This window comes from Ammospiza nelsoni, chromosome 2 (genome assembly GCF_027579445.1).
Source record: "Ammospiza nelsoni isolate bAmmNel1 chromosome 2, bAmmNel1.pri, whole genome shotgun sequence".
In the NCBI taxonomy this organism is placed as follows: Eukaryota; Metazoa; Chordata; class Aves; order Passeriformes; family Passerellidae; genus Ammospiza; species Ammospiza nelsoni.
The window spans coordinates 88,763,740-88,786,020 of record NC_080634.1 but is presented as its reverse complement, the minus strand read 5'-3'; the positions used below and the strand labels follow the sequence as shown (position 1 = coordinate 88,786,020).

The 22,281-nt window shown below is 39.3% G+C and overlaps 1 protein-coding gene across 1 annotated transcript in view; it reads right to left on the bottom strand.

Annotated features, from left to right (window-relative positions):
* Nucleotides 1–22,045, bottom strand: part of EIF5B (eukaryotic translation initiation factor 5B) — a 35,797-nt gene extending 13,752 nt beyond the window's left edge. The window contains exons 1-10 of the mRNA XM_059493426.1: nucleotides 21,935–22,045; nucleotides 9,105–9,230; nucleotides 8,926–9,013; nucleotides 7,921–8,557; nucleotides 7,236–7,456; nucleotides 6,913–7,063; nucleotides 5,189–5,287; nucleotides 4,197–4,289; nucleotides 2,642–2,725; nucleotides 162–457 (exon numbers count right to left, since the gene is read on the bottom strand). Of these exons, the coding sequence (XP_059349409.1) occupies nucleotides 162–457; nucleotides 2,642–2,725; nucleotides 4,197–4,289; nucleotides 5,189–5,287; nucleotides 6,913–7,063; nucleotides 7,236–7,456; nucleotides 7,921–8,557; nucleotides 8,926–9,013; nucleotides 9,105–9,230; nucleotides 21,935–21,969 (1,830 nt within the window). The 5' untranslated portion in view covers nucleotides 21,970–22,045. The remainder of the gene's footprint in view (nucleotides 1–161; nucleotides 458–2,641; nucleotides 2,726–4,196; nucleotides 4,290–5,188; nucleotides 5,288–6,912; nucleotides 7,064–7,235; nucleotides 7,457–7,920; nucleotides 8,558–8,925; nucleotides 9,014–9,104; nucleotides 9,231–21,934) is intronic.
* Nucleotides 22,046–22,281: the final 236 nt, after the last annotated feature.

The window sequence follows — 22,281 nt, the reverse complement described above, 5'->3', positions numbered from 1 at the left end:
TCTTCACACAAAACCAAGTATTTTTTTTCTTAATTAATACAATTTCTGAACCTGCCTAAATATTAGCCCTGACACAACCACCATTTTGACAAATTTGACAAAATAAACTGAAAATGAATCTGTTTGTTATACAACACAAGAATCCAAGTGTATCTTCATACCTCAATTCTCCGTTTAGCTTTGTCATAAGCACGCTCCTCCTTAGTGCGGTCATCCTCAGAGTCATACTCAGAATCAGAGCTAATTTCCTTGCTGGGCTTCTTTTCCATAGATTGTTTTCCAATAGCTTGGGAGTCTGGCTCCCTCTCATCTGAAATCTTTTCATCCTCATCTTCACTGCCTTCACTGTCTTCAGATTCTTCACTCTCTTCTTCCTCTTCCTCCTCTTCCTCTTCCTCCTCCTCTTCATCATCCACTTCATTTTGTTCTTTGACTTCAATATGGACAGGTTTGCTCTCTGTTAAAAAAAAGAAAGAGTAAAGTAAAAATTCTCTATTAAAGTTCACACTTCTGGGGGCAGATGGCACCAAAAAGAAAGAGACTATCAGAGAAGAATGAGGACTGAGAGTTGGCTCTACAATAAGTGCTTGTCAAGATCATTTTTCAACTTCCAATGTAAAAAAAAAAAAAAAACCAGAAAAAAAAAGTATTTCATGTTCAGAGTTGTTGGCTTGTGTTTCAAATCCAGAAAGAAAGCAAATTTAGGATGGAGTGAAGAACGATATTATCAGCACACTTATGTTTACCATTATTTGCAAACATTCAGACATTCTTTAAAGTCATGTGCCCTTCATAAAGGAATAATGCACCAACATCTTTTTAATAAAGCCAAAATACTCCAAATCATTACTATATGGATTCTGTACACTACTGATCAGGAAGGCACATTTAAGCAGACATAATAATCAGAACAAATGGCCTCTTTTATGCCTATTTAAAAAAAAAAATCTCATCTTCAGGTTTTCTTAGATGATTCAGAAAAGATGAGCATTTTTCATAGAAAATCTTCAATAAACAAACAAAAGAATTATCAATAAGTAATTTTCTTTCTTTGAAATCTTCCCATTTATAATCACCTGTAAAATCATAAAAGGCAAGTTGATGATCACTTTAAAATCATGGATTGTCCTCCTTACAACACTGCTGGCAGGCTCACTGCTCCTAGAGATTAGTAACATTTCCTTGCTACACTCATAGTCCATCAGCTTAGTAAAACACCAAATCTAATTCCCAGGAAGGCTCTTTTTCTGTATCACATCAGCAGAGCCTTCAAAGCCAAGCAGTAAGAAGTGCTATGTCCCCTCCAGGACAGTGGTGACAGACTAAAACAAACACTCAAGAAGGCTAACAGCCTTAGAATTTAAAAGCACCAGAGGAACACAACTGTGCTGGAATTAAATCCATTCTGGAGTATGTATCTGTATGTCAAGTACTACACTTGAAAGCACAGGTGTCAGAAGTATAGGCAAGTAACAAGTACTTGATTAATAAATAGTCTTTAAGAAGCAATTAAGACACTAAGGAGGCACCAAGTCCAGTAACCAACTCCTGTTCAGGACAGCTCACAGAAATACTTTCCTCCACCAATGGAAGAAAGTTATTCCTGCACTGCAGCACAGCTCCAAGTTTCCCATACACATTGCTGTTGAGTACAAATAGAATATGGCCTTTGGCACACATGCACAGGAATATTTATGTTCTGGCAATTCCTTCCTTTCTTCTAAACCTGTCTCTCAAAGAAGCATATCACAGAATCACAGAATAGTTTGGGGTGAATGGGACTTCAAAGACCACCTAGTTACAGCCTCCCCGCCAAGGGCAGGACACCTTCCACTACAGCAGGTTGCTCAAAACCCCCTCCAACCTGGCCTTGAACACTTCCAGGGTTGGGGATCCACAGCTTCTCTGGGCAACCTCTTCCAGCATCTCACCACCCTCACAGTAAAGAAGCTCTTCCTCAACTAAACCTACTCTCAGTTTGAATCAATTTCTCCTTGTCTTGTCACTACAAGCTCCTGTAAATAGTATCTCTCCATTTTCCTGCAGGCTCCCTTTAGGTACTGGAAGGCTGCAGTTAGGTCACCCCAGAGCCTTCTCTACTCCAGGCTGAACAATCCCAATTCTTTCAGCCTCTTCTTGTGAAGAATTCACTATAACATGCACACTTAACCTTCACACCATTTTATTCTCTCACTTCTTTGAAAACTTCTCACAGGGGTACTGTCTTAGATGCTGCCAGATTCACATAATAAAAATACTACAGCTTTAAATTGTTACTAGAGAAATACAATAGCAGGCAAAAGGTTTCCCTAAGCTCACAGAGATGGTTTAAGCACATATTAGAGAAGAGGATTTTTACTCCCATAACAAAGGACAAAAAAATTACAACCCATTTATTTTAGATGCTAACTCCACAGAAGAGTATTTCCAAAGGGTTGTCTTAAGCAGTATTTCCATGGCTTCTGAAAGCTCTGCTTTTGAGAAGAGGTTCTTGTATGTATTTATCATCATACTTACCTCACAATTTATCTAACAGAGCAGAGGAAAAATCTAAGTAAAATATTGTTTTCAATAGAAACAGAAAACTTCGTCCAAAGCCTCTTAACCAGAAAAAACATACACCTGGTATTTACATGCCCACCTTTCTCTGCATCTTCATCACTAACCATAGCTTCCCAGTCATCCAGACCTGCATCTTCTGTGTCATCTTCTTCCTCCTTTTCTTCTGAAACCAAGAAACCAAATACTGAAGTTAAAGTCAGTCCAGCAAGATATAACATTTTTAGATGCTCCTTCTTTTGACATACTGACAACTGCAACTCACAAATTTGCTCTTACCATAATTCTCTTGAAGTATCTCCACACTCCATAAAAAGATGCTGCATACTTAAAAAATAATATCCAATTCTCTCCACAAAAATCATGTAGTGCTAGCATCTTTGCCTAGACAAACTTTTGTGGAAGAGACAGAAAACCTACTCATCTGGTTCCTGTCTGCATATCATGCCAATGCCTGCATAATGCCTGCCACACAAACCTGCACCACAATCATGATCCTTGCAAGGAGTTGCCCAATTAACAGTCACCATGTGTAACAAAGTAGCAGAGAAACAAGCATATAAGTCACAGTAGAATTTTACCTAGTGAGAATATACAAATTGTCTATAAAAAGGACACCAGGTGCCTTAACATAAATACATCATGGATTCCAGAAGCATTAAACATACTAATTCAGCAGGAATTTGGTTACATTTATGAAAAGACTGCAGGTCTTAGTAAGACATGAATGGAAAAATGCAAACATACAACCCTCTCCAAAAGAGGCATTATACAACATATGTTTGCTGCATGTGCCATAAATTTCAGCTCTCGGAAATGAAGACTAAGTTCCACACTGCTAGAATATTAGCTAGGAACTAATGTTCTGCCAGTGAGCCCTTCTCTTAAGGCAATAGAATGGCAATCATGAATGGCAATCTTGCAACGTGGTGGTTTGTTTTTTTTTCTAGGTCAAGCTAGAATCACAGGACACATTCAGCTTTGCTTTCAAAAGCTGCACATTTTGTCAGTATTTGTCTGACTTAAGAAGGGTAAAAATTGAAACAGTCTCCTTGCAGAGAAAGAAGTCCAGTACAATATGATTTTGACCAAGCAAGTACTGTGTATAGGCAAAGATGAGGGCAACAGTCTGATCAGCAAACTTGCTGATAACTCAGTTTCACAAGCTAACACATAATTTCTTCATTCTGCATCAGTGAAAGCAAAACATGTGGCATAAAGTGTACAATCACTGTGAATATTGCACTATCAATTCTAGAAGCAGCATACTTCCTCCCTACCTCCACCTAACTGTTGACAAAACAGACTTGTAAAAGCAAGTGAAAAGTCAAGGGAACAAATAAGGCACTGAATGTGCTCATTTGAGATAACTGATCAAGCCAATTGAACACTGGAGCTGAACACTGGAGTTCACCCAAAATAAGGAACCTTTACCACACTCATTTTGAAGCTTCATGCCTTTTACTCCATAAAATTTCATCAATTCCTCCCTGAAGAAAGGAGGAAAAAAAAAAAAGAAAAGGCAACTGCCTCAAGAAAAGATGGCCATTCAGCCCTATCCAGCAAGGTCCAATAACTATCATGCAGCACTGACACACAAGCTTAAATGTTTGAAATTTATTAGCATCACCACCAACCTGGATCTACAGGAAGAGGAGCCTCTTCTTTCACTGGTGTTTCCAGTTCTACAGCGTCTTCAGCTGGGGAAGTTACCTCCACACTTTCTGCAACTGCAAGACAGGAAGTTGGTTGCTACATCCTTTCAAAGTGCAAATTGACTGACTTACACAGACAGTTCCACTCCAGCTTATTTGGAAAACACTTGGCCTTCTAAGCAGTTGAACACATTTATAAGATAGGTCAGCTATTGACATTAAAAACTCCTCATTTTCTTTAAAAGACAAGAGAAAACAAAGTAATATTAGTGAACTACCCACACCTCCCCTACTGCTCCATTAAAAATGAAAACTAAAAAAAAAAAGAAAAAAATTAATGAATTAATGATACAACTCAGATAAGCATAATTTTCAATCCTTTACAAACACTCCATAAATGATAAGCAGGCACGTAACTAATGTCAAAAAAAAAAAAAAAAAAAAAAACAGCTAAGCAAGAAATACATCTGAAATTTTTAAACTAAGGGTTAGGCTTGAGAAAAGCCACAGTAATCCCCTGGAGGAAAGTAACAAACCACAAAAGTAAGAAACTGACACATTCAACCTACAACTACCAGTGCAATGAATTCCAAAGTTTCAAAGATGCAAGCTCTTTGAACTGCTCTGAACAACTTGCACCCAGGAGCTGAAAACTGGTTTTATATACCAGAAAGCAAATAAACAAACTGTCTCCAATTTAAAAGTACTAAAACTAGGATCAATATATTTTCATCCTAGGACAAACTCAGACTTAGTTATAAGTCACTATTATTTAAACTACTTTGTATTTGATGTACATATGCACACAAAGCACTCAACATCACATTTGTAAAAGGCCTTTACGACATGTACATCCCCAACATTTAGAAAATCTAAACCCCGAAATGAAATTAGCTTAAGATCAGCTGATTTATTTTAGAAATAATTCCAGAAATGTGACTGATCAATTAGGTATCCCTATATGCAAACTACACCTTCTTTGTTTTCTGGCTGCTGCTGCTGCTTCTTTCTCTTTTTGTCTTCATATATTGGCCTCTTCTTTGGCACAGAGTCTTTCGATGGCACTTCAACACCTGCAAAACAAAGGAAAACCTGTTAAAAAGAAAATCCAGATAATTAATAAACATAAACTTTGGTTTAAATAAGAACATGTTTTCAAAAACTGGAAGATGAAGGAAGAAAGAGTAGAAAGCAGGTTCAATGCATATTTTATCATTTTTAAAAGTTTGAATTCAAAAGTTAGAAAACTTGAAAGAAGTATAGTTCTTCAGATACTCCTGACTGCTCTCAAAAAGAAGTCAGATAACTGGAGGAAGGCAATGGCAATGAAACAAAAAATAAACGAAGCAATCAGATTCTACGGCTGTAGGTTTGAAGTTATCACAAACCTGCATAAAATGCCACGAACACAAATGTCATGATTAACAATTTAAGGTCTGCTATGTAAAAATTCACTTAAAACCTGTCTGCCAATAGTCCTAGTTTCAGACAATTTGGAGCAGTTCACAGGCAGAACTCTTCTTAAATGCTTAAGGTTATTCAGCAGATAACATTTTCCCTCTTGCTGTGAGGGAAGGTTTGTGTTTTTCAATTTGTTTTGGTTGTTCAGGCTTTTGGGTTTTGGTTTGTTTTTTGGTTTTAAGGGTTTTTTAATTGTACAATACTGATGGTTTCAGGTATTAAAATAATGCCAGGTTCAATTCACCAGCTTCATCTTTGCCTCACCACAAAGTGGGTGCTGTAATATATGAAGGGATTCCATCAAAACCAGAAGTTTGGTGCAAAGACAAATTAAAAACTGATTTACTGCTGCACATTCAATTTTTTTTTCAGGTTTTTTTTGATATTGCAAATCTGACAAAAATGCAGTTGTAGGGGCACAAACAGAAAGATACTACTAGCTACAGCAACAACCAAGGAGAAATAGCCTTCATGTATGTTTAAGAGCTCCAAACATTTTACAAGCTATGAAGATTCCTACATTTATACATCCACCTACCAGTAAAGTGTCAGATACTGTACTCTACAAATACACTCAGCTCCCACAAAGTACTTTCTTTTTTTAGTCACAAACCAGTTACCAAGAACAATTTAGGACATTTTACTTACAACATATTGGACAATTTTACTTCATTCTAATGGAGACAGATTATATTTGACAGAAAAGCAGGAAAGCTCTTACATACTCCTGGCAAAACCCAGAGAAAAACATATCTTCTCCGTGGATTTCCCCATTGTTCTTGACGCAAAACAGTGCACTTGCCTAACTAAGCAGGTGTATTAATTCAACAAGATCCACATCACTGGTCTAACAAGACCTTCAGCACAGCCCATGTGCTTTTCCTGGCCTTTAGACTACACCACTTCTTTAAGTGCTTTTTCCTAAGTTCCAAAAGTAACATCTTTAAACTTTATTTATTTTTGTCTTACACTTTAGATATCCAGCTTTATTAAAAAGCTGTATATCTAAAGTGTAAGACAAAAATACAGGCACTTAAATTTGCTTAAGAAATAAAGGGGAAGGGAGGGCACACACTGCCTTTCTCGACAACAGAGCAGCTTTAGATGGAATCACTCAGTACTTGCCCTCCTAGCTCCAGACAGAAAAAAAATAAACACAGAGCCATAATGGATATAAAGTTTGGTTGGGGTTTTTGGTTCAGTTGGGTTTTAATAATTATGAAGTTCCACTGCTTACCCTGAGCTTGGAGTAGTTTAAGAGTAGCCTCTGCTCTGGCTCTGGCTTCTCGCTGAGCTTTTGTTAAAAGCTTTCCCTCTTTCTTCAAACGCTCCTTCCTCTCTTTTTCCTTCTGTTTCTTCCTTTCTTTCCTCTCTTGCTCTAAGCGTTCCTAGACAAAGAGAAATAAACATGCAGAAACCCTAAAGCATGCTTTACACAACAGCTGCCCAAGCACATTCTGTTTACAAGAACATATTAAGGATTAATTCACTAACTGCACCAGCAAGCAGAGAGATTAAAGTTACTCCCTTATTTTATCACTGGAGTGAGAGATACGGTACCTCCTCTTTGCGCTTTGCTTCAAGTTCTTCCAGTCGTCTTATGCGTTCTTCCTCCTCTCTTTTGGCCCTTTCCTCCTCCTCTTTCATTTTAGCCAAGGCCTCTTGCATGGCTTTCACTGTGGCTTTACTGGGACCCTTCTTCTTCTCTTTCTCTTTTTCTTCTTTCTCACCTTTCTTTTTTTTCTTGTCTTTTTTCTTTTTGTCCCCCTCATTGTCATCAGCTACAGAAAGAAGAGGCATATTTTCAAAGACCCCAGAAATTTCAAAGATACTCTAAGTACAATTTATGTTTTAAATATGATAAATAACATCAAATGAGGAATATTTTCACTGGCTACTGCATAAACATTTAATAATGAAAACAATTAAACTCTCTTATGTCATGGCCTGAAGTCTTAAAGTATCAGAATAACAGGGAAGTGAAAAAGTACTCTTGCAATAGAGAACTGTAATCATATACTGTAATGAGAATTCACCATTTGGCTTGTTTTCTCATATACCTGAACAAACTACAAGCCAGACAACACAGCCACCTGTGAGCCAACACAGAGGCAGACAAGGCTACCAAATTTCTAATACTCACAATTCAAAATAAACCAACACACTAACCTCACTGCCTGACATCTCTCTGGCCTTATGAAAACTATAGTATTTAATTTAAAGTTTAAGAAACCACGTTACAAACCTTCTGTTCCTGCAGCAGTCTCTCCTTTCTCCCCTGTAACTTCAGGAGAAGCCTTCTCTTCAGCTTTTTTTAGAGATTCCTTTGGCTTTGCTGGTTCTTTACCACCTTCTAATTCCTCCTTCTCCTTCTGCTTCCTCAATTTGGCTTTTTCTTCTTCACGTTTTTTTCTTTCACGTTCTTTTTTTTCTGCCTTTTTCTGAGCCACTGTTTTTACTTTGAATGAAGGTTCTTCTTCATCATCCCCACTCTCTGCAGCAGGAGCAGACTTTGGCTTTTGGTTTTTCTTTTGTCCTTTCCTAGACTGGGAAACCTCATCTGATTCATCACCACTCTCGCCTGCAGACACTCCTCCCGCACGCTCTTTGCTTTTCTTAATGTTAGTTTCATCTTCTTCTGACAAATCGTGTTTTTTATTTGACTTTTGAGTTTTCCCTTTGCTTTTCTTAAGCTGTGTCTCATGATCATCATCATCACTGCCAGAAAGCATGTCTTGTTTTGCTTTCTGAGTTTTTTTGGATTTTTTATCTTTATCTTCCACTTCCTCACTGTCATAGTCATTTTCCAGATTGGCTTTTTTATTCTTTCCTTTCCTTTTTTTATCTTGCTTTGATATGCTTTCTTCATGGTCATTTTCAACCTGGTAATTAAACAATTCAATAATCAGCCATGAAAATTACTTGCCATCATGAACTAAGCATTGAGATTCATCAAGAAAAACCTCTCTTATTGAGCACAAAGTTTGAAAGCAATAACTACTCCTGCTGAGTGTACCATACTTCAGCCCACAAGGAAGATTTATTCTGATTGGATTTGAATAGTTGTCAGCATGACATTTTTTTTGTGACTGACTTTTTACTATGAAAATATGATCAAATATAATTAAAAGACCATGCTAGCCACACATTTCACATAGCATTTCTACTACACCAGAAGTTCTCTGGGACAGAAGTATCTCATATTTTAATTATTTCCTACTAAAAAGCCCACCTCCCTCTCAGTGTTCACCTTTCCTGTAGAAGGTTGTTCCCTGTCAACTTTCCCTCCTTGCGCCTCTATTGACAGTTCCTCCAGCTCCTTCAGGATATCATCTTCACTAAAATAAGAAAGAAGTTAGGGCACTTAAGTAACTGAGTTTTTGGACAATGGAGTAAGATCAGGCAGGTGGAAAAAAAACCCTAACTTACTCAAAATCTTGTTTCTTCTTCTCTTTTTTCTTTTTGCCTTTGGATTTTTGAGGCTCTTGATCCTTTGCAGCTCCAGCACCTTCTATCTCAGCAGCAAGGGCATCAATATCAATATCATCTTTTGCACTGAAATTAAGAAGGAAAGCAGGGTTATCACTAGTTCAAACGTTAGGTTTACATAAGTAGAAGCCATTTGAATAAAAAAAAAAAATTCAAAGTGCAAAATCAATCCTGAAACATATACAATGCAGGAAAAAATGCTCCATGTTTAACAAACGATTATGCACTGTTACCTTATTCCACTCAGTAGGAAGGGAAGGAAAAAACCTTCACACATGTGGTCTGCTTGAAGGGAGGTGGAACAATAAAACACATTCTGTTCTTGCAACCTCAGCATTGAAAGTTTAGCTGTGCAATTTGATGTAACTTCTTGGAAGAATGTAACTAGACTGTTTGCCTTTGGTCCTCCAAAAGATAAGTTGTTTGGCCCTTCAATTCACAGGTGCCATTGATAGAAAAGCGGCCATCACAATCAAAGTGTAAAAGTAAAGCACAAATTCACAGCCAGGGGATATCCTACTAAGAGATATTTATCTGCTCCTTCAAACACCCTCTAGCAAACAAAAAAACTGCTGTATTTTTATTCAGCAAATAAGTGAAAGTTCTCTACAGCTTCCAACTCACATTAACAGTTACCTGTGCCTTGCCATCAGACAAAAAATTTTATTATCTTTCAAGAAAAGAAGTCTCACAGATGAACAGAGTTCAGCCCCAAGCCAGACTTTAAAGCATATAATAAAAAATACCAATGCAGTTGGTAAGCAATCATTTGTACCACTTGCCTTAGTATTACCTCTTTGAGGTCTAAAGAAAGTCAAAGAAGGTTTTGTACAGCCATTTTACCTAATCACACTCACAGTACAATTGTAGGAAAGGAGACTGATTTACTCCATGCTTCACACTTAGAGCTTCGATACGGAGATCAAAACTGGTCTGATGCTACTTTTATCACAACTTGCAATTTCAAAACTCATTTATTCAACAAGCTGTTAATATTTCATTTAACTGCCTCTTAGATAACTGGACAGAAAACTGTTGTTTTACAATTTCACTGTCCCATTTATTAGCAGCCACTCAGGATAAATCAGCCAAAGGCTGACTCACCAAATACCCAAAACTATATCCAGAAAATAAGAGAAATAAATTTCTTCCAGATTCAGGACTTTCAAGATATCAGCAAATTCTAAACTACCAGAATTCTAAACTTCAGTTGAGCCAATTTATAAATCCAGAAGTTAAATCTTAATAAAGAAAACCAAGTATTTCATTAGTCAGCTACAGATTCTAAAATTCAGTAAGTCTAAGTTGCAGTTCTCTTTGCAAAAAGGAAAGGGCTGGATTCTTCTGCAAGTGAATGCTGACATACTGGGAATATGCAAGTCACCAAAATTGTCTACATGTGACAACAAAGTATGTAATTTCTTTAAAGGCCAAGATTGATTATTTGTATTTTTAAATCTTATCTTTTCTTCTGGGTAGACTGGACAAACCAAATAAAAAGCTGCACAACAAAGTACCTCACAGTACAGCACCTGTATTGCCAGAGACACTTTTAGTCAAGAGAAGAAAAAACACACCTAAAATACACCTAGGAACACTTCCTCATGTGCTCATTTATAATACATTTGTCAAAAGAAATTTTGTCTCAAATAGTTAATGCAAGTTCTCTAAAGTAATCCTTGCCTCCCTCAAGAGAAAATACACATTTTGGCCATTCTCACCCTAAGATGATTTGATGCTTAAGCAATTCAAGTGCCATTTTTATAAGCAGTTTAACTGGCTATATATTAGGGCTAACAGCTAAAATAAAAACGCCACTCACTTCTATACCTAGAATTAAAGCCGTAACGTCAGGCTAACTACATTACATCCAGGCCTACACATAGGCCCTCAAACTTGTTTTTGCATTGATTGCTGAGTATCAAGTTCATTAAGCACATTTGCTTACCTCCTTTTCCTCTAGGAGTTAATGGAGGAGACTGGGTCATACCCAAGCCTGAAGCAGATTTAAAGCACCAAACATGTGCTCTACTACTACTTCCTGCAAGGCTGCACTGCTCCCCTTACTACAGCATCTTAATCATGTGGTTGTTCAGATGCCAAAGCACCAGGCCTTTACACAGCTCAGATTTCACATGGAAATTACCAAGGCTGACTTTTCACAATGCAGTACAGCAGAAAGTTATGTCCAAACACAAAACACAAGCAAAGAAGATGTCACATCTCATGCGGTATCTCATGTTCTCCAGGGTACAGGCTTTGAGAGGGTAAGGTTTTATTTGCTGTTAAATCAACTCACTTCAACCAAACTTTCAAGAAGAAAAGTTCTTAAAAGGAAAAAAAGACCTCAAACACTGAAAAAAACATTTGACAGACATTAAGTTTTAACACCCACCAGCAAAAACAGTTGAGAACTAATAATAATAATAATAAAGATTGCCCAGCTGTCACAATATCAGCATCAATGCAAAAGCCTTTCCAAACTTGTCTTTCATTGTTTAGTTTCTGAAAAAATGGTCAATGGTTTCTGACCAAAAACAAACCAACAAAAAAAACCCAAGCAAACAAACCAACCAACCAAAGAATCCTCTATACTTTCCACTACACTTTCATTTACTAAGAAGTGACAGAGCAAGCTTCAAGTTTTTGAGCCTCAGTGAAGTAAGAAGTAAAATTAAGGCTGCATGCAATTATAGACATAGCTATAACTCATAAGAACTAACAAGAATATCATTGGAAACCTAAGGAATTCAAACACTGGTTTCCATGACTATAAGTTTATTCCCATAGTGATCTTGAATTTCCTTCACTTTTAAAACTCTAATAATATTCCACTAGGATTTCAGAATAAAGCTGAAAAGAAAATCAAGAAGGTGCTCCCCTCCACTCCTGGGAGATTCTTATTTCTTTTTATAAGGAACCACTACACTCAGACACATAACATGTATCACATTTCCTATGGGCATGGTTAGATACATCACAGAACCTTTTCTTGTAAAGGCTTTTAAGCAGTCCCCCAACACACATTTCAGAAACCCAAACATTCTTTCAGGAGCCTCCTTCTCCAAGATCTCCTAAGGTCCCCATTCAGCCTTTACTAGGGTCCAACTCTAAGAGGGCTTGATTCAGGAACCTGAAAGGACTGGAATGCTCATGAGGTTTTCAATTTCGACCTCAAACTGCTTTTGTATGAAGACTTCAAACACAGATTTCACAGCCTCACCACCTTAGAGCATTCAAGCCATAATGCTTTGGCACTTAAAAAAACCCCTCACATTTCCGCAACATAAGAGGCTCAAGGAGATCTGGAAAAGTGCTACTGCACTGCAGAGATGGAGTCACTTCCCTGATTTTCCTTTGTTTCAGAGACATAGCCTAAGCCACCTCTGTTATTCACATACTTGATTTCAGCCTCTATTTTTGTTGCCAGATATAAAAAGAGTTTTGATATTGCTAAAGCAGCATTTCAATGCATTACATTACAGCAGGAATTAGGTGTGTGTACTTCACTTAAACCTAAACAAGCAGTTTTCAAAAACATGGCTGCAGACATTTTTCCACAGAGGTCTGTGCCTAAGGTAGGGCAAAATTCTGCAGTGGGAGAATACAAGTCACATTAATTAAAGGAGAGTGCAGTAATCATTAACATGTACACAGAGATCACTATATTTCATATATCAAACAAAATATTTTTTCTTTAGAATTACATTACTAATCAAAAAGAAAGTGCTCATCATTTTCCCTACACAATTTCACTGCCTTTTGTCATTTAAGCAAGATTACAGTAATGTAAATCTTTAAAATAGCATACAGGAACATTTACATACTTTATACTGAAAAAATATTTCCCTTGATGCCCTAGAAGCTACATTAAGAACTCTACTGTTTCCCAAAAGGGTTTCAGTACAGGTTGTCTGCACAAACCAATGAACACCTGTATTACATGGGAGAATCCACTTAAGGACAGATTCCTGAATATTGACTGGGTCACAAGTTAAAAGCTGTCCTAACACAACACTCTGTACAAAGCTAGGATCAAATATTCCCAGACCATCCCAAGTAAGTGTTTGGAGATTTTTATGATGGACTTAGGCAACAGAAGAAATTCAGTAACCTAACTCATACAAACAAAGCATCAGATCAGGCCAGTAACACAAATTGATACCCAAAACACAACCTAAGCTGCTCATGTTAAACAAAAATGTTCAACAACAAATAAAGCTACAATTCCAAATCCTGCCTACAAGTATTAAATTTCTTTCAGTGGGAAGAATAAAACAGCTAGGAAATAAAAGAGCTGTCACCTACCACTGCTCAGTCAGATGTACAAAGACATCCAGTAGCTCTGCTATTTATAAGATCCCACACAGTTGCAAGCTATTGAGTCAGAAAAGGGAAAAAAAATCTTGTGACTGATAGATGCAGAGTCTGTAGAAAAAAAAGCCAAAACCTCTGCTGTGTTTCTTTTGCTGTTACAGCAAGGAAACAGTATTAAAGACTAGGAACACACTTTAAAAACAAACCAACCAACCCCTCAGCTAATACATCACATCTGCCAAAAACACTAAAAACACCTTAAGGTGTTTGGTTTATTTTATCTGAGGGGGTGTTTATTTTTTTTTAAACACAAGAAACAAGCACAGTTTTGGATGGAGTTCTTTTTCTGATGCAATAGCCTGCAACAACCAGAACCTAGAAATTCCCTGGGGAAGCCATCTGGATACCAGAGTTGACCTAAACACAAACTCTGATTTACAGATACTGAAATTAACATTAGTCCTAGTTTTCGCATTCTAGGGTTTACTCTAGTCTTTTACAGGCATGCTTTCCCATTTCAGTTAAAAAAAACCCTCACACAGTGAAGTTGACAGTTTCTAATACTTGTTCACAATTAGCAAGATTTATTTTTAAGTTCTGAAGTTCCACCATTTCTTTCAGTCAACAATATTACAGGTGTTTATCAGTGCACCACTCACCAGAACAGAAGCTGTCATGTTCCAAATCAAGATTTAAACCTACAATTCTCAAATAACAAAAAATAGCAATGCTCCCTAATAAAGTACATCAGAACAGTTACAAGTACATTTCAACTATTTATCACTTCTCTCTTCCATGGAAGTTAAAAACTTACTTCAAGTACTGACATAGTTAATATATTCATCATCAGGGATTTTCATAGTGTGAACCTGCCATACCTAGGACAGATCCTGTCTGCAACAGAATCTCTGTAACAGACAAATGTGGGCATGGAAATCTGAAAGACCTCCTCAGCACTGCCCAGGAAAACAAAGCCAAATGCAGGAAGACAGTACTACAGCTATTGAAATAGGAGTTAATAAGCTTTTATCATTTACTTTGCTCAATGAACTTCTGCAGCTAAAATGCATAATTGCCTTTCCCTGCCAAACAAGCTCTTCCAGCTTTCCCTGCTGGTTCTAGTGCAGGAAAGCCTGACCAAGAGCATTTCACAGACTCTAATAACAGACAAGCTCATTACATTAGTAAGACCACCAGCAAACATGCATGTTTTCCTCCCATGCTTTCTTAAAGCCACACACAGTTAGGACTTCCAGTACACTTATTACAGTACCTACAAGACATATCCCCAAAGAGAGGAAAAACTTCATTATAAACAGGCACTGTGCAGCTACACAGGACAGAGATGGCATCCTGACCAGGCAACAGAGATAAAGGGCAAAGAAAAACTACTAATCCATTCAGGAACAGAAAGAGGGGAGCAATAGATTATACAAAGGAGCTGAGCTGCCCTCATTCATATCAATTTGACTCTATTGAAATTAGGTAAATGAAACTGAGGAAAATAAATGGAAGAATTCAGCTTAAAATGAGACTAAACTACTGGAAATCCAACTTCCAGCTTTGCAAACAAAGTTGACAGGATAACGCTGTCCTGCTGAAAGCAAAACTAAAGTGTACACACAGACTAAAAAATTACAAACACTTTTTGATCCATTGCACTGAGCAACACAAATATGATTACTTATGCTTGCCTTCACCTTACAGTGAGCATGCTAACTTAAATCATGCTAAAAATCTCTTACTTAGGATTGGTTTTCAGCTGTCTTTGTTAAGGTGAAGTTGAAACATAAGAGAACACTGTACAATTAAAACCAGACTGAAACAAAGAAACTAAACTTTCATGTGCAAGGGGCAGAAGAGTCAGCAAGCTGACACAGCAGGAAAGTTGCATCACTGCTGCGAGCTCACTGCCCGCATTCCTGCATAATCAGAAGACTCATTTTTGCTGAGGCAACCTTGGAGATATTTCATCAGTTGCATTACACCAGCTCTTCTAACCACCTTCAAAAGAACATCACTGTCATTAAGTAATTTTCTTTGCTTAAGAAAAAAAGTCCTTGACCTTCAAAAAGACTGAAGAGAAGCTAAACCATTACATTACATAAACACATCTCTTTCCATGTGTTTGGTTTTGCTTTAGACCAAGTAAAACTAATACCTCTAGACAGATCTTTATCCTTGTTTCCCTAGAGCACCTTATCCATCCTCCACATGTGTGAGCCATAAACCCAGTAATAAGATGCATTTCTAAATACAAGATTATCCAAAACCAGCAAGTTACCAATGCTGAATGATGTACTTGTAGCTGTTTTCACCTGTAGTATTAAGACTGTTTGAAAGACAGAATGCTAGTTCAAGTTCTTCTAGAGCACCTGGTTTAACCAGTGCCAAAACATAAGCCATTTTGGAAGTACTCATTTAATTGTTCAAAACCCCACATCACCAATTAGTTCTTTAAGTGAGTTATGAAATGAAAAATGCAGGCATCTGCTGGCTCAGCAAGGCTATTCCAAACAAAGCCCTGGCCTTTTTCTCATTTTGGCCTATCAAAGTACATCAACACCACAAGCTTCTTTTTTTGGTTTTGTTTTTACCTCCACTGAAAACATTTAACTTATATTTGACTGAGACAGTTTGAAATTTAGGAAAGAAAGAACTGTGCTCCTTTCTCAGCCCAGAAAATGAAGGAGTGCCCACGTGAGTACCAGCTACACAACGCACCAGTGCTGCTTAAAGAATAAAAATAAAATCTCAGCCCCAGAAACAGGGCACCCTCCTCTTGCCTCTTCCTCACACTAAGGTGTAGGGGAGGGAAGAATTTACTTCCTTGCCCATTCCCAGCCACATTTTCCCCTCTTATCAGCTCAGGCAAGCCAGTGGCCACAAGTCCATGCAGAAAACCCTTTTTGGGCAGCAGATGAAAACACACACCTGGTTTGTACTGTGGGCCCAAAAGCACTGAGTGCACTGCAATGGACGCAGGAACACCACAGGGCTTGCATGTCCAGCAGCCCAACTGAACTGAGTTTCACTTGGAACTACACCTTGGTGATTTTTCATAGGTGAAGGAAGCTGGTGAAGCCACCTAATTACATGAGAGAGCAAGGAAGTAAAATCTGACTAAAAGGGTAATTGCTTTTCATTCAAGCTCCCAAGACAATGATTCCATTATTAATATTAAAGAGTCATGCCTTCTCTTTCAAGTTTGGCTGGAGAAAAAAAGTAGCACAACTATCAGCTAAGCAACACCTTCTGAAGAAAAAGATAGAGAACTACATCTTTAACCCAAACAGATTCTAGAAAAATAAGAAGTCTCTTTTATATAACCCAGATTAAAAAAAAAGGAGAAAACACCAAACCAAATGAGCAATCAAAAAAGGAAGAAAAGAAAATCATCAAAGAAAAAAAAAAGCACAAACCACAACCCCACAACCTAAAATTCCCATTTAAACAAAGATATAGCAAAACTTCAAGATAAAAAGCTTCTCTTCATGGTTCAGTTTAGGTGTTTGTATCTCAAGAGAATAAGATGACTAAAAGCATGGAATATGAAACACTAAGTAAAAAACTAGCATTCTGTCTTCCCTGAACAAGTTCTTTGGGGTTTTTTTTATTGTTTAAGAAAAGTGCAAAGACAACAGAAACTACCACCAAGTTCAGTGTTTCAAAACTTCTATATCCCACATATCTCACTGTATAAAATCAATATATATCACAAAAACACCATTTAAAACAACTTCAGAACTACACTTTACATTGCCCATAATCCTGAAGAGCAAATGATGCTCACCTACATGAACTGTAATTAAAACCAATACCTCATCTTACAGCATGTACTTAAAGAAACACATTTCAGGCTTTCAGAAGTCTTCAGAGAACTGAAACAACAGGTTCTGCAATTCCCAATGGCTTGCACTGTACTATTGTCATACTTTTCATGAACAGTAGTTACACATGAGATTTAGATGCCACCATGAAGATAATGAAAAGAATAAAGATTTCCACAAGAAAAGCTGCTTCTTACAATCTCCCTAGTGTAGTGCAGTGGTTTTTGGTTTATGCTGCCCTTACTGCAAATATTTCATGATCCTTATAGACTGTTTACAATGATGCTTTGCTTTAAAATAAAATCCAACAAGTATATATCATTTTCTTGTAAATATGAAAAGCTCTAAGTTTGGGGGAAACAGAAATACACATTTGCATAGAACAGGACAACAAATTTCTGTAATGGTGAATTTATTTTGCATTATTTTACTCCATCTTTCAGTACAAAATCTTCCAGATGAGATTTGAAAAACAGGGATTTCAAGGGTTTATCAGCTATTGTCCTTGATGGAGCTGCAGAAACCTTTGCTTGCGGAAATATTTTTGAGAAGTAGATAACTTGCAGTGACACTGGTGTACAGAATGTTTCCAAACTCTGTTCTAGCCTTCACAGAACTTCCCCACACAACATTGAGAAGATTGTACTTAACACACTAATAAAAAAGGAACCAGACTGACAAGTAGACAGTACCAGATAAAATACACAGCATCAGTAAGAGTCTTATTTTAGCAGCTGTGTTCATTCTGGGCTGCAGAATCACAGCCAGCACCTGTAATTTCCAAAGCAATAGGCATGAATGATCAGAGTGGAATGCCTAGGCAACAGGTCACATTATTAAAGGGCAGAAGAATAAACACAGCTAAACACTACCTACTGGAAGCTAAGAAAAACTATTAAGAGAAAAAGAAGGTGACTTAAAGCTGGGAGAAGAGGACCAACACATGACAAGCTAACACCTTCAAAGGGAAAGATCCATATTCTAGGCAAGCAATAATCTGTAACACAGAGTACATAGCACACTCACTAGGAAGTCTGCAGCAGCAATTTGAGGCTCAGATTCAAAGCAGAGTTCTGTGGTTTATAACAGCCTTTCTTCACAAACATTAAAAAAAATTCTAACTAAATTTCAAAGGCAGCAGGATGGAACCTTGACATACCTTCTGCCGTTACACCATATCAAAGAACCAAAGCACAACAGCCCTCCCAAAAGGAGCTAGACTGTACATCAGAGAGCCTGCTCTTCAATTAGAAAAGCTTGAAAACTCAGATCTCTCATATTCTTATTGAAATACTTCCCATGAAACTTCATTTGAAAATGAGTGATCACCACAAACACAAAAATTTTGAAGAGGAAACAATTAAAGCAACTTCCCCATTCAGGCTTAGGAGCTATTTTTACCCAAGACACTCTCCACCTTTAGAAAGCACCTAACACACCACAAAGTCACCATGTATTTGACCATTCTAGATAAATATGTTCTCATTGGCAGATGCACAGCAGCAGGAGCCACTAACAGAGCTGCAGAAGGGCATAACAGAGGTGCTGGCATAGTATAGATTTGTTGTATAGATTTGCAGTGTTTTCATAACAGGCTACAGTCTTGCCTTTCATTCTTTTCCTGCTCATCACAGCTATCATCTCACTCAGGGTCTTTGTTATTACACAAACAGGTGTAAGTACATAGAGACAAAATTCATCCTCAGCCTCATTTCCCCCCACACATCAATACCTATTGCTATGACCACTACCATACTCAGCAGAAACAGGGCACGAGGAAACTCCACTACAGAAGTCAAATGGGGCTGAGGGGAGAAAAGCAGAGTAAAGATTATTTGTACCTTACATAATCTGTCTCAGTGTGTCAAGCAGAAAATCTCCTTCCTGTCACCACATGGATTCTCAAACAAATATTCACAGCATAAACATAACCACCTGCACCTTCCCACATGCTTCCTCTGCGCTACAAGTTGTGCCCGTGAGCTGCCACACACTTTGGGAGCTGCAGCCAACAAGGATATAAAGGACTGTACCTGTAACATAACTGTAAAAGGAGGGAATAAATAGTACAGCACTATATGGCACAGAGCTGAAAACACAGCAAGCAAATCCAGCTGGAAGCCTTTGATTACACAGGGCCATTCCTCTCTCACTTCACCAGAAATGGAGGGGAGACTGATGGGGGATTTTGGAGCTCCAAATTCAAGCCACAGATGCAAACATGCCGTGCATCTTCTCTCCCAGGGGAACGTGACATTCACAAGGATGTCACCTAGAACCAAGACCCCCAGAAAATGAAAGTCACCTCTGCAGGTAACACCTGCTCCAAAACATGACTGGCCTTCCAGGTCCATCCTCACTTCCATCCCTCAAAGCCCCTGCTACAAACCACAGCCAGTGTATCCATCCTGTCCTGTTTTCCCAAACACATGCCTGTTTGTACTCTCCCTCACCACCCCTCTCCCTGCCATAGCCCTGTCACTGCTGGGAGCAATTACTGAGCAGGGTACTGCACTGGCAAGACTGGGACTAAAGCCTGTCAAGGCTTACTTTGGCTGAACTCCTGACCTGCTGCAACTGTTCCTTCATTTAGCTGTGACAGCAGTTTCTCCCATTAACCAGGTGCCCATGCCCCATTGGTGCTACTGCTGTTCACCTGGGCATGCTGCAAGCAGTTTCATATAGCATCAGTGACAAACAGTCACTGCACAGAATGAGAGAATCACAAGGCCACAACAATAATGCAGTGTAGAGAAATGCAGGCCTGGTGTGGGAGCAGTGGCCTTGGGAAGGGAAGAGACAGGACACAGCAGGCACAGGCACATGTGACAAACAGAGATGGCTTCCACAGAGCCGGCACAGGACGCCCCACAGCTTGAGAGACCTGGCTAAAAGAAACACAGACCTGAACAAAATTGGCCTTAGGGATAACAAACAAGAAAGAAATAGTATTTAGTACACAGTGCCTTTCTCTTATGTGGATGGACTGTGGAGCTAACCAATGGTGGTAGCTAACCACAGAGCTTCATGGAATAACCAGTGAAGAGCAAAGTCACATTCCCAAGCACATAAAACAATCCCAAGTGGATCCCAGAGCGAGGAAGATGAAACCACAACCATGAGCAATCACACACAGCCGGTGAAGGACACCTGATGCTGACAGCTCTCTGTATCAGCTCACACCAGCACCAGGATGAAACCACCGACCTTAGGACTTGGCAACAGGGAGCACAACTACTGTAACTGCACCAGAATTCTTTCTTTTTTGCAACATTAAGATCTGATGTAATAATAATTAGGCTGTCAAGATTTCAACTATTCTAACAAGAAATTCTTGACCTTTTCTTTAAGGTGTGCTTCCATTTTTAGACATTTTGTGTCGACATGCCCACATCAGAGAGGCCTGTGCTCAGTAATTCACACAGAGAATGAAGAGAGAACGAAGTATCCAGCAGGAACCAAGACTCTCACAGTGCTCCCTGCACACCAGCCACTACCCCTGAAACAGCCCCAAGAAGCAGAGTTTCAGTACCCACAGGCTTTTCCATGCATTTGGCATCTACCAAACTGCGTACAAAGATGGGCACTAGATCTTCTTTCCTTTAGGGCACAAATGTCCAACCCTTCCCTCTTCTTTCTCAAGTCACATTCAACTCACCTCCTCACCAGAGCTGCTCTCTCCTCACCAGAGCTATTCCTGTCAAATACAGCCCGTGAAACAAGATGATAACGATACTAAAAAGCAGCACATATGGTACGGCAAAAGGCATCAGGAAAAACAGACAGAAAGGAAAATACCTCACTGAGAAAACAGTCATTACCCAGAAAGGACCGGTGAAACTGAAACAGTTTATACCCTACTGTGATACAGAGTAACAGCCTTAAGTAATCATCAATACATGCTTAAGCAATAAGTTCTTAAAGATGAAATAGTATTTTGTGACACAGCTGTCATGGGGAGAACTTCCAGAGGAGAAACACTTAATGTCTCAAAGAAAAAACGTTGTAGTTTCCAGTTCATACACGTTTCAAGACATCAGTTTTCATTTAACTACCTGTCACTATTAAAAACTAAAACCACTCTTTGAACTTATTGTTTCTTTGTATTATTACTCTATAGTGACAAGTAAAAATATATTCTCCCCTGCTAGTGTATACATACACAATGTCATTCGATCAGCATTCCATATGGTTAATACAGCTGCCTTCATAGGAAACTCTTCGACACAAAAAAGTTCACAGATGGGGCACATTCCAACATTTTCATTTATTAGGCAAGCGCACGAAACCTGTAGATATGAGTGTCACAGCACGATCTATAGCACTAACGCCCAGTGAGAGATAAAAAATAATTAAGAAACGCACATTTGAATCACTTCAGTTGCACTAAGCAGCTATTTTCTAGCTGGAAATCGAGCTGCCTGCCCCTTCACGGACAAACACCCGCACGGCCAGGCCGAGCCGGGCCTGGCGCGCCCCGCCTGCGATGAGGCCGCGAGCCCCGGCCGGGCCCGGCGCCTGACTCAGCGCCGTGTGGGCCGTGTCACGGCGCCGCGGGCGGCCCGGCGCGGGGGTCCCTGCGGCGAGGCGGGGGAACGGGAGGGGGTTCCCCGGATCCCTCACCTCTCCTCGCTCCGGTTCTTCTGCTTCTTGCCCATGGCGGCGGCACCGGCGCGCGACCCCTCAGCGCTGACCGCGCGCCGCCCCGCGCGCCGCCCCGCGCATATGGCACCGCCGCGCGCCGCGCACGCGCCTGCCCCGCCCCCAGCCCCGCCCCGCGAGCCTCCGCGCGCCAGCGCCCCCTGGCGGCCGGAGGGGGAACGGGCCCGGCCCGGCTGCTCTAGGGCGCTCCGGACGCCGAGCGGCCGCGAGAAACCGGCCTTGTTCGCCTCACTTTGGACGTTGGGCAGCCCCCGGAAAACGTCTGAGTGACGCCCCGAATCTTGTAGCTTCCCTCCTGGTCCTCAGGA